The sequence below is a fragment of the Cricetulus griseus genome, chromosome 7, assembly GCF_003668045.3.
Source record: "Cricetulus griseus strain 17A/GY chromosome 7, alternate assembly CriGri-PICRH-1.0, whole genome shotgun sequence".
NCBI classification, from domain to species: Eukaryota; Metazoa; Chordata; class Mammalia; order Rodentia; family Cricetidae; genus Cricetulus; species Cricetulus griseus.
Genome location: NC_048600.1, coordinates 124,302,756 through 124,315,880, shown reverse-complemented (window position 1 = coordinate 124,315,880; position 13,125 = coordinate 124,302,756). Strand labels below are relative to the sequence as shown.

General features: G+C 39.6%; 1 protein-coding gene across 1 annotated transcript; it reads left to right on the top strand.

Moving 5' to 3' along the window:
- The first annotated feature begins 9,033 nt into the window (after nucleotides 1-9,033).
- Nucleotides 9,034-12,802, top strand: LOC100763726 (general transcription factor IIH subunit 5-like). The gene is made up of 2 exons (XM_035448163.1): nucleotides 9,034-9,174; nucleotides 12,376-12,802. Exons 1-2 carry the CDS (start codon nucleotides 9,034-9,036, stop codon nucleotides 12,589-12,591), a joined length of 357 nt encoding a protein of 118 aa, XP_035304054.1. The 3' UTR covers nucleotides 12,592-12,802.
- The last annotated feature ends 323 nt before the right edge of the window (nucleotides 12,803-13,125 follow it).

Sequence of the window (13,125 nt, the reverse complement as noted above, 5' to 3'; positions counted from 1 at the left end):
CTAAATGAATACATATATAACTTAAAAACATATATGATTAGATCTGTATTATGTATTTATAATTAGGTAGGAAGGACATTCTAGGCAAGACAAATCTTCTTACTTGCATTATGCACCTCATGTCATGCAGGTCTAAGTAAACTTCATTTTTTCCATGAATTTATATGCCTGATTTAGTGCAAAATCCTTGAGCTAGCTCTTCGTTTATATCATGAACACTTTCACAGCCTACCCACGTCAGTCTCACCTGAAATGATCTAAAACTGTGACAGCATCACCAGTATGTTTTCACTTTTCTGTTCCTCCATCAACCCAGAATCTATACTCTAGAAAACAGCAGAAAACTCTCCTATGTGACTGTGTTGTTGTTTAGTCAAAGGATCTAGAGAGCAATAGTCTTGACTTAAGTTGACAGTCAAAAGTGTGAGATGCAAGAGGCTGCACCCACTACTAGTTTCATCTCATTGTAAGGATGAATAAAAGCAAGCAACAATAGTTAAAGCAGAAGATATCTGTTGTGTGATTTTCACTGTCAAATACAGGTTGCATTGGGGACATGTATAACTGAAGAGACCATTCTGGGAACCATGGATTTTTACTGTCTTTTGAATTGCAAATATTTTTGTTAAAATGTACATAGAATGAACTTCTTTCAAAATTAGACTTGCCTAAAAGATTAGGAAAGACAAGCATTACCCAACATATTTGGAAGAATGCACAGACATTGTGCATGTATAAGAACCATGTTAGCCTTGGATTCCTAAATGTCTAGGTGACTTTTAATGGAGAATTTATAGTCTTCCTTGGTGAACTACCTCCTTGTCAAACTGTGTACTGCGCTTACATTAAGGTCACTGAGAAAACCAAGGAGGATATTTCCTTTGCCAATACACAAAGATGCCTATTTTATCAAATGTGCCACCCTCTTGAAGCCCCTTACCATCATAAAGATCCACAAATCCTTAAGACCCATAAGTGTTGCTTGCTGTTAATTGTAGCAGCTAACTCAAATATATAACTCTATTTATGTATCCTATGAGCAAAGAGCAAAATCTCTCACAGATTTCCATAAGACTTACTAGTTATTAAAAATTTGTATGTTAAAAGCTGTATTCTCAAGAGGAGGCAAATTGGTGACAAACTATTTGGATGCAAACTGAACATTAGTTTTTGCTTCAAATTATGACTCCTGGCAAAGAAAATCTATGTGATTGAGACATAAATGTGGTTGTAAGGAAAGTAACCAAGAATCTACCATGAAACAATAAGCCTTTCTACACAGTGGCTAGTACTCTAAGAAATACTGTTGTAAACTACTGCTGTTTTCCTATTTACCCCCCTTGTGTAGTCAAAAAATGGAGTTATATTTGTCTTAAAATATTTTGCACAGTAGGTCTGATTTCCACAGTTATGCAGTGTGAATTTTTATTTACAATCCTGTTTCTTTCATGTGCAGTCAATTTTCAAATTTACAAGTTATATCAGAGGTATTGTTCAGTGGTGAATAGCATATTTGACACCCATGAAATTTAATTCCTAGCCTTCAATAAAGAAGTTTGCTTTAATGTACTATATATACATATTTCTATATATTTCTATGAATATATGTGCATATATATGTATATATGTGCATATACATATCTGTGTGTTTAAGTGTGAATATATGTTCATATACATATGTAAATATTTTAATTAAAATAGAGTTATATTACTTTCTCACTCCCTTCCATTATTCCAGGCCCTCCCTGTTACCCTCTTTCCTACCTCTACCATTCTCCCCAACTCTCAAGGTGATACCCTCTTTTTCTTTATTGTTGTCATGTAAATATATGTATATGTATGCATAAGTGTGCATAAATATATGTAAATCCAGCCTCTTGAATCCATTTTTGTTTACTACTCTAGATTAGATACCCAATAGGGGGTTCTTTTTTTGTAGACTGTGTTTTGCTTTGTTTTTTGAGACAGTGTTTCTCTGTGGATTTGGAGGATGTCCTGGGACTAGTTCTTGTAGACCACACTGATCTAGAACTCGCAGGGATCCGCTTGCCTCTGCCTCCTGAGTGCTGTGATTAAAGGTGTGCACCACCACCGCCCAGCAAAGGAGGCTCATTTCTGGAAGAAGATAATGCTTTTTTTTCCCCTAGCAGTCATTAGTTGCCTCTAATTCTTTGTCTAGGCTTGAGACTCCATGAAATTTCCTCCCTTCCAATTGATGTCTGTTCAATGATATTCTTGTATCCCCCCAACCACTCTAAGAACCAAAACAATCAAGTATCATCCCCACCATGCAAAGGACAAAAATTATACTCTAAATCCCAGAGATGGAAGCAAGAGCTCAAAGTGACCAAGACATCTGTATTCCTGTGCCTTTTGTCTAGTGGAAGATGAAAACAGTCCTCCTCCTACCCAGGAGGCAACAAGGAAAGACAAATTACCATAATTTCAAAATGACCTAAAAAGAAACAGGAGCAAAGAGAAGAGTACCAGCAAAGAGGGGTGTATGGCAATGAAACCCAGACCTAGTCTTAGAAACAGGCAAAATAGAGGAAATTGTGAATTGAGGTGATGTTGACTCCAGGCTGTGCATTGACTTTGCCATTGTTTAATTTTTCAGGCAGGGCCATTCATCATCCATGGGATCAAATAAGCTGGGTGGTAAAAGAGCAGATGGAAGCAAGAGGATGGTGTGTCTAGGGAAAAGTGGGTGTGTCTATTGAGGGATCGAGATTTGTAAGATTAACTTCACTGTGAGGCCCAGGGAAAATAATGTTTTTTTTTTTTTTTTTTTCTTTTCAGTGGAGTGAAAAAAGAGAAATGTGCCCTTCCCCTCTGGCATCATGCACAGGATTACACATGAGAAAACCTGTGTCCCTTTACCCTAAGATCTAGATTGTTTTCAGAGCAAGGTATTTTCCTCCCCCTACCAAGATAATAGCCAATTATGGATGTGGAAAATTTCCAGAATCTGACCCTAGATACAGATACCATAGAAACTTCTTGTGTGGCAGCTTATAAGGGGAGCTAGAGGGAACAAACACAAGCATGCATTGCTTTATTCCACCCACAAATACACCAGTGTCTTTGTATATTATTAAAAGGCTGCAAAGTTTTGCCTTGTAGTTCATGAAAATTTCCTAAGAAGGCCAACTATGAGTGCCATTACTGTTAGGAGAAAGAAAACATTTTTGAATTGCAGAAGTGGGCTGGGTTTTACAAGTAAAATTTATTATTATTTGTCCTTCAGCTAGATTTTCAACTTTCAGGCATGATTTTTTTTTTTAAAAAAAGGCAATTTAGGGGTTGGAGGAGGGTTACCATCAGTGCAGACCCTTTCCCTTTATCACCTTGGATCAGTGAATGGAATTCCTGACCCAGTGCAAATTCCATACATAATTTGTAGGATGGGCTGGAGAAATGGCTCAATGGTTAAGTGTATTTTCTGCTCAACTACGAAGAGCCTAGTTCAGATCCTAGCTTGCAAAAGCTTGAAGCTCCAGTTCCAATTATTCAACACACTCTTCTGGGTCTCTATGAGCACCCACATCTACATGCGTAATAATACCCATACAGATACATATACACAGAGACACATGCAAGTATCACATAAATAAGTATTTTTCAAAGAATGTGGTTATGGGTGGAAAAGAATATGAGATCTATTTTTCCTTTAAGACTAAGTCTTATGAATAAGACAAAGTCTAAGCAAAAAATAATAATAACCGAGCTGCTGTTAACTGTGATGTCACTCTCCCCGCAATTATAAATCCCACATTTGATGCCAGTAATGCCTCATGATGAATGCATCGTGGGAATGCTGTAAGCATCTGTTGAGTTTTAAGAAATTGCTTAAATTAATGTTGGAAATTAAGAAGCTACTGATCATAATTATCAAATGTTAAGGACATTTAAGTAGACATTTAAGCTGTTGTTTCAATAGAATTATGAAGTTATGAATGGTCTCTATATCTTTTGTTTTCGCATACAATTCTGGCATCATGATCATTAAATTTGCTGTAAAAAGAAACATGTTTAGGGGGTGGGAAGATGGTTCAGTTGGCAAAATGTTTGATGCACAAACATGAAGTTCTGAGTTTGAATCCCTACTATCCTATAATAACCTAAGTGTAGGGCCATATGCCTATAACCCCAGAAATGGAGAGTCAGAGACCGGCAGACCCTTGGGAATAAATTGTCAGCCAGTCCAGACAAACCAGTGAGCTTCAGATAAAGGAATCTGTGTCAAAAAATAAGGAGGAAATAGACTGGGAAAGACACCCAATATCAACTTCAGTCTACCATACACAGGTGCATACAAACAAACACACACACATGCCAAACATTTTCACATGTAACACAGAGAGATTATATTCAATTAATAGTTAAGTTTCCTGTGACTGAAAACATCACTCACATGTCTGAAATCAGAGCACTCTTCTGCTATTTTTATTGTTGGTGTAGTTTACTCAAATCTTTGTTTCATCATTTTTCTCATTAATGATTCAAATAGATGGTACTTTCATGTTAGTATTTGGCATATGTCACACAAATTGTCTTAGCCACTGCCAGTCTAGTCTTCTCTCTTCATTCTGTCTAGGGAGTTCCATTGACGTCAGTAGAAATCTTTGATATGAAATAAAAATATTTAAACAGAATAAGTATAAAGGGCTTCTGTATTTGGTGTTTATAGCATGTTATAGATATATGTGCAAGGCTCTGTGCAAATTGGTCTACTTAAATAAAATGTGGGCTTTCACTTGCACAAACATAGCTACTTATAAGATGAATTAAGTATGGTTAAGGGAAAAAAAAAACTTGCAGTAGCTTATAAGTACCTTGAGTTTTTCTTTTCCAGAATATCACCTCTAGCCATGGAAATATTTATTTTTCTCATGAAACTGCATTTAAATATTTGTTTTAAAGTGCCCAAAGTTTCCCACCTAATGATACACTGAAGTGTTTATAATGATAATCTATAATTAAGATGCCAAAATCGACTCAATTACTGGAACTTTGGTTTTTAGCCAAAATATTTTATGATGAAAGGAATACTGGCTAGCAGGAGTTTCTCTTGCATTAATGTCAGAGATAACTGTAACATTCAGAGATAAATTACGACTTCCCAATGTTGTTCACTGAAGTAGTGATACGAGGACAAGTGCCCAGTTTTATTTCACTTGGTCCTAGAAGATGAACACAGGGTTTCACACAGTAAGCAATTGAGCAACTGCTGAGCTATTCTCCAAGCACAGAGGCAGAATTTTGAAGTGGTAGGAATCTGTCATTGATGGAAATTAAAACCTGCAACTACTGTCAAGGATTTAGGCACATTGCATGTTGTCAAATAGGTTCATACTTTTTAGTGACTTGGTTAGGACTTTGATAAAATCTTAGCAAACTCATGGTTTGTGAACAAGGATAGCAAAGGCAGCCTCATTTTACAAAGCGTGTTCTCAGAATTTAGTCAGCGTTCTCATTTTCAGTGTTCTTAAAAATAAAACTTAGATGTGATTATATAACTTACAGGACCACTAGGATGATTAGTAGGTAACACAACTGAAGGTCAATGCACTAATATATACTATGTGTGTTAACGAACTGTACTTAGTCACATTTACAGATATGGGCATAAAAAAGTCACACATCTCTCTGAAAAATAATCAGAAAATGTCAAAACATCCTCTGGCAACACATTTTGAGTATAATTTTTGTCTCCACTATCTGCCTTTTCCAGGAAAAGTTCTTTTTCCTTTAAATAAAATACCCAGATGATTGTCCCCATCCCCATCAGTAAAATACACTTGGAATTAGCAAAAGTGAATGTCTAGAGTCCATCAAGTAGGGGAAGAGTAACAAGAAATGTTGGTAGCTACACTGTTTCACATGTGGCAACCACAATTACATTTCATACCCCAGATTGTTTGCTTTCTTTGCCTGCCCCAAATGGATTCCACGGTAGCTGGGAACTTGCAAAATTATTGCCAGTTATAACCAGAGGAAAAAATATATTGAGTTTAACTTCATTACAGTCTCAGCACTTGTATCAACAGGACCTGGCATAAAATGGGAACATTGCCGAAACCCATGAACTGACATTAGTGTTTAGAGTTGGTGGCAGAGACGGTAGGTCCTTCTGATTCCAGCTCTTCTACTGAGCCAGTGTCTGTGAACCTTCTCATTCAAATGAGCTAGAGACTGAGAGAAAAGCTGGTGTGGACCACCGACAACGACATGAATGCTACACATTTAGGTGGGAAGATGCCAGCCTAGGGAAGTCAGAGACAGAAAGAAGGGGCATGAAGTGATGTGAGTTCAGGAAGACAGGCAAGGTCCAGATCGGACAGATTCCAAGGGAACTCTACTAATCAAACTAAGTGATGACTTTAGTTCCAGGATCTTTATTTGTGCAGCATTTATTGGATGTTTAACACAGGAAATCATTACAATTGCTGTTTACATAGGCTGAGGTAGGGCCCCTCACCTTCCATATAATTGACATTTTATTCCAGAGAGCTGGTTCTTTATTGGGAACGATTGCGACCACACTGGCATGAGTGAAAATATTCTAAAAAGAGATACTTAATTCTCTCTTTGTCTATCAGACTATTGAAACTAAAACCACCACAGAGTTGTTATTTTCCCAAGAGTTTCATGCAGGGAGGAGGAAAAAGATGAAGCCTCAGGCCAACCAGAGGAGAGCTAGGCTCCCTTGAAGAATTTGCACAGTTAAGACAGTTTATTGGGATATGTTCCATGAGAGATCGGAATTGAGACAACGATAGTTCAATGATGGGTAAAACACACCTTGACAGAGACTCCTTAATTATACATATTGTTTTAACACCTGAATTTCATGTTTGTATCCTGAGGATGCACCGGGGGTCAGTGGTCCTCCTTATATGTTCTTTTTCCCAGAGTGGCCACATTGAATAGGTCTCTGTTTTCCATTACACTTGTCTCCTTGATTAGTGTGTTGAGACAGGTGGCCAGAACGAGGTTGTGAGGACTGCCAGGGCCTAGGCTTGTACCTTAAAAACTCCAGTAACAAGCTGAGGGCGTGCCCTGTGCATTGTGGGATGTGCAGCTATTTTCCTCGCTATTACCTACTACATGCCTGCTTTCTTCTCCCTCCTCAGCTGTGACAAAGAAACAAATAAAAAATGTCTTTAGAAATGACCGGGAAACCACTAGGCTGTAGGGTAAGAAACTTCTTGCTGGGGACTAGAGTCTTAGGCAGTTTAGAAAGGGCTGTCTTGGCAGCTGTCCACTGTTGCTTTGATCAGTCTTGGGCCTGTACTGTATCTTAAATCTCACCTGAGGGCAGTGGTGGCACATACCTTTAATCTTAGCACTCAGGAGGCAGAGGCAGATGGATCTCAGTGCGTTCCAGGACAGCCTGGTCTACAAAGCAAGTTCTAGGACAGCCAGGACTGTTACACAGAGAAATCCTGTCTCAAAAAACAAACAAGCAAACAAACAAACAACAACAAAACCCAGAAAACCAACCAAACAAAGAGCAAAACAAAACAAACAAAAACTCATCTGATAGAACCAATAACTCCTTTTATTCTGGGATCTCCAATAGTGACTCATAAAATCCACCAGATAACTGGGTATACCATGGAGAGGCTGTCCATTTCTTTTTTTAATTAATTAAATTTATTCATTTATTTTACATCCCAAACTTTTTCTCTTTCCTCCTCTCCTCCCTTTACCTCCCCCACCTCCCCTCTGCCCACCCTTCCTCCAAATTCACTCTTCCCCTGTTTCTGTTCAGAAAGGGGCAGGCCTCCCATGGGTGTCAGCAAAGTATGGCATGTCAAGTTAAGGTAGGACTAAGCTCCTCCCCTCATATTAAGACTTGATAAGGCAACCTAGTATGAGGAATAAATTCCCAAAAGGCAGCCAAAGCATTAGGGACAGCCCCTTCTCCCACTGCTGTAAGTCCCACAAATAGGCCAAGCTATACAATACTGTCGTACCTGTAGAGAGGGCCTAGGTCAGTCCCATGTGGTCTCCTTTGCTGTCAGTCCAGTGTCTATGAGCTCCTATGAGCCCAGGAGCTCCAGGAATCCTGTTGAAGAGAGAGCCAAGGTTGTCCCTTTCTGTAGCTAAACTTGCACTGGGGAAATTTCTTAACTAGGTTCTTGATCTATTGTTTGTCCGACCAGACGAAAGTAGCACATTGGAAATAAGTAGAGACCACTTAGTGCTAACTTTGTGTGAAGCAATGGTTCCAGGACGTGAGAAGTCACGAGTGCAATTAAAAATGAGTAAAGAAAACAAGCAAATCTAGAAGACTATAGTGGCTGTACTCACAATATAAAGATAGCCTACTGAGCAGAAACCACACATCAGGGAACAAAGAGAAAACATCTTAGAAATCCTGCGAATCTCAAGAAGGGGACAGAGAAGTCCGTCCAAACATCTCCCTAGCTTTATTCTCTTGATCTTGACAGAGAAATCCCTGAAGGAAATACTTAATTCAGAACTTTCGACTTCTTGAATATACCCTCATCCATTGTTGACATCTCCAAACATGATCAGCAAGCAGCTCCCTCAAAGTCACTATCACTGTGCACAAAGATCTGGTGTCAGTTCCATAGTGGAAGAGAAACCTGAGCCTAGTGTGATGGACTTGCAGAATAGTTTACACAAGCAGCCCCCCTTCAAGGCTAACCACATCTGACATGTAAGGTAAACACGGTTTGCAGTCCTGTTTGTTGCAACAAGCAGGACTGCAAGCTGAGAAGAGAGTCTGTGCTCTGGGATCTTGGAAGTACAACTCTGCCTGGTGATTAATAGAGAAACTGAATTGCCATGCTCCACCCCCCTCTGAGAATGGGGTCTGTCCAAAGAATTCATGACAAAAAGTTGTAAAACAGAACATTAAAACAAGCACAGGGCTAAAATATACCTCCGGGGGTGGGGAAGGGGACTGTGGGGAGGTGGGTTCGTTTGTTTTTATTTGTGGCTTTTATGCCATAGAATGACTTTTGCTTTCACCTTCTGAACTGATGCTTGAGAAGAAACATGGGCCATGAAACAGCAGTGGACCTTACCAGGCAGGATCAGGAGATGTTTTCTGGAATCGCACAGTTTCCCAAAAGACTCCCCAAACTCCCCAAGGTTGTTGTTATTAAAAGTAGGTTGCCAGCTGATGAGAGCTCCCAGGTTAGCAACCTTGAAAAACTGTAGTTTCACAGCAGGGAAGATCTAGCCAGGACACCCTCCAGTGCAAAGATCACCATCCCCCTTCCTCTTAGGTGCTGCCTCCAGCTGAGCCTGGTTTCTGGCAGTGGGCTCCAACCTTGATTGGCTGGATCCTAGGGAAAGGGAAATTTATTCTAGCTCTATGACACTTTCATGCTAGACCCCTGTGTCTATAAAACAACCACTGCTTTCCAGTGACCCTTAAGGTGTCTAATGATCAGCAGGAAAAAAATTTTCTTGAGCATGGAGAAATTAGCAAAATGGCAGTTTGTGACGTTGATGGAAACTTTCAGATGGCAGATTTCCTAAGGAGACCAAGGGTTCTCCATCTAATGATTTCTGATCTAGTTAACATAGGCTAAAGTACCAAATGCGATATATCCTTGCTAGTCAATTATAGTTCTTTGGAAAACTACTTCTTAATCTTTTCTTCCAAACAATTTATGTCATATTTCCTTCAAAATCTTCCAGAAACACTTTTATTTAGGTAATAAACCTATTATTTGCCTTTCTGTAAATGAGAAATTCTTACACCTGTATTATTTCCTGGTATGTGTGTTTGCGGTATGCATTTGCATACATGCATATTTTCATTGTGGGTGCATGTGAGCATGCAGGCAAGTAGAGGCCGGAAGTTGACATTGAGTGTCTTCCTTGATTACTCTCTACTTTATATAATGGGGTGTGGTCTCTCACAGGGACCAAGCGCTTACCAATTCGGTTATCCAACTTGCTCCTTGTATCCCTTGCCTCTGCCTTTCAAGGCTGATTCCAGGTGGCCACCACACCTACTAGGCATGTACATAATGGCTACATGGTCCCTGATTTAGATGCAGGAATTGTGTTGTAGTTATGTCCATTGGGCCTGGGCTTCCTATGCTCTGTTGATCTCTGCATTGTGTCCAGTTGTATTTTTCTGTGTTGCTTTCTATTTGCTGTAAAGAGAGGCCTCTTTTTGTTATATTTTCTTATTTTGAAGTAATAATATAATTACATACTTTCTCTCTTTAATTTCCTCCTTTAAAATCCTCCCATGTACTTCTTGCTCATTTTCAAATTAATGGCATCTATTTCCATTCATTAATTGCTATTACATTCTCATGCATGCACACACACACACACATACACACACAGAGAGAGAGAGAGAGAGAGAGAGAGAGAGAGAGAGAGAGAGAGAGGAGACAGAGACAGAGACAGAGATTATGGGTGTGTATTTCTAATTATATAAGTACAATCTGTTTAGTTTGCATAATGTTACTTATACTTTATGTTTTCAGGACTGACCATTTGAATTTTGTGTGTATAATGGCATGGTGTCTTCAGCAGAAAGGGAGTTACCTTCCACCTCTGTGGGACAGGGGTGGGGGGGCAAAGACTACTAATGGCAATAGCATTAGTCTGTAATATTTTGGGATGCCACTGGACAACACTGAGCAGCAACTCAAGATAGGGTTTAGAAACAGGTTCTTTGTTTTTTTGTTTGTTTTGGATGAGGGTAGTGGCTACACTTACACGTGGAAATGTATGTAAGGCCAAGATTTAGAATGTAATAAGAAATCATGTTTGTCTAACAAAGTAGCAGTAATAAATTATTTTCAAGGAGCATGGCTTTACTAACCCTGGAAATTTGGCTAAGCATGAATTCCCTCCTGTTGAGTAGGACTTTAGTCCAATTAGACAGCTGTTGATTGCTATCAACATGTGAGTGACACTTTTTGCACCTTTATGCCTATCTTGCCATGCTATTAATTGTCGTGCTTCATAGGTGTTGTGGCTGGATGGGACTATTTAATTGCTTCCTTCCCTTGGCAGCTTGAACTGGGGACGCTAGACTGTAGAAAACAAGCATTCTGGTCAGAGTCATCTCCAGCCATGTAAGTTGTGTGTCCTATGTGGCTTCAGCCACAGGGTCCTACCATCAACCTTGGAGAAGCAACCAAGGGCAACATCATTAAACTACATTGTTTGGGGAATCACTTGGACTACTCTAATAAACCCTTGAAAGGAGATTTCTCATGTCTGGTACTTGGGTTCTTTGTTACTCTATGGTTCTTGCGGCAACCACTGGAGGCAAATATTGATTTTATTTGATTTGATGCACTTTATTATTATACCTTAGATGCCCGTTTGTTTTCTAAGGAGAGATAGCAAGGGGGTGGATCTGGACAGAAGAGGAGGTGGGGAGAACTGGGAGGAATAGAGGGAGTGATATCATAATCAGGATATATTATATGAAAAAAATCTATTTTTAATAAAAGAAAATAAATTTTAAAAACTTAACCTACAAGATTGAATGATTCTGCTCTGCTCTGTAGAGTAGCTCCAGGCCCTCAACCTTTGTCCTATTTCCCATGGATTCCACAGATGTTCCCCATTCTAACCTTCCTCCCCCTATGACCCCAACCCAAGTAGATATTCCCTGCTAAACCAGGGGTCTCTCCTCCCCGGGAAACAAGTAGACTGAATGAGGACCCATGCCTCTCTTATTGCTCCTTAGATCCAACCACCCCAGTTCTACCCAAGCTCTGTAGCAGGAATTCTGCGTTGGTCTTTCCTATCTAACCCCATCCCCAAGGGATCTCAAAAATCTCCCCTCCAAACTTTCTTCCCCAGACTCATCCATGTATCTCAGCCTCCTTCCCCAGCATTCACTCCCTCATTCCCTATGAACACAACTAGTTGAGAAGACCAAGAAAACAGGCAACGCAGAAACCAAAGGACAAAACATCCACCTCACAAAGACAAATTCAGAAATCAGCACCTAGACCTATCATTATCCCAAATCCAGATGCCTAGAAGCCAGCATAAAAACACAGTAACAGACAGGGCAATATGTTTCCACTGGAGCCCAGCTATCCTACTACAAGAGGCCCTGAATATTCCATTATGGCTGAAGCACAAGAAAAAAGATCTTAAAGAGAAAATTAATAAATCCCTTAAAGAAATATAGGAAAATTTCCAGCAAACAATAAGAGGAAATACCTAAAGAAACCCAGGGAATCACAAACAAAAAAATGGAGGAAATGAATAAAACCTTTTTAAGAAATCTATGAAAGGGCGACACTGTGATGGTTCTTGAGCATGTGGGCAGATGAGAGCTGCAGGCTCTGAGCAGCTTAGAAAACAGTCTTGACTTCGTCTGCACTGTCTGCCTGGGAGAAGGTGGTCAATGTCTTGAGAGGAGTGCTTATAGAATGTGATCCTGCCATGAAGCAGTTCTTGCTGTACTTGGATGAGTCCAATGCCTTGGGGAAGAAGTTCATCATTCAAGACATTGATGACACACATGTGTTTGTCATTGCGAAGCTGGTCAATGTCCTCCAGGAGCGAGTAAGGGAACTGATGGACCAGAATGCCTTTTCTCTTACCCAGAAGTGAAAATACTAGCTGCTGAGCACATAGGAATTACAAACCACAGACATGAGAGAGGCCCCATTCAGAGTCTCCTACAGTGTGTAGACATTTCATGAGCATTTTGTGGGGAAGGCTGCAGGGCCAATGATTCAGACAAAAGCCCCAACTGATTTTTTTTTAAGAAGAACTAACAATTGGCTGCAGTTTGGCTTTTATTATTCCTTTTTAAAACAATCATAATTGTGCTGGTTCGATGGCTCAGTTGTTAAAGGCCCTTGCCATCAATCTGACAGCCTGAATTTGATCCCAGGGAAGGGAAGAGCTCCCACAGTTGTCTCCTGACTTCCCTGTGTGTACCTCCCTTCCGCACAAATAAGTAAATCTAATTAAATATAATCATAAATGGCTCCCCTACCTTTTTTAACACCAATTAAATACACCAGAAAAATAATGGAGTATGGGAAAAAAGAAATCCCAGAAAATGAACCAAGCAGTTGAAGGAAACAAAACTGTTAAAGACATGAAAACGGAAATAGAGTCAATAAAGCAAACACAAAT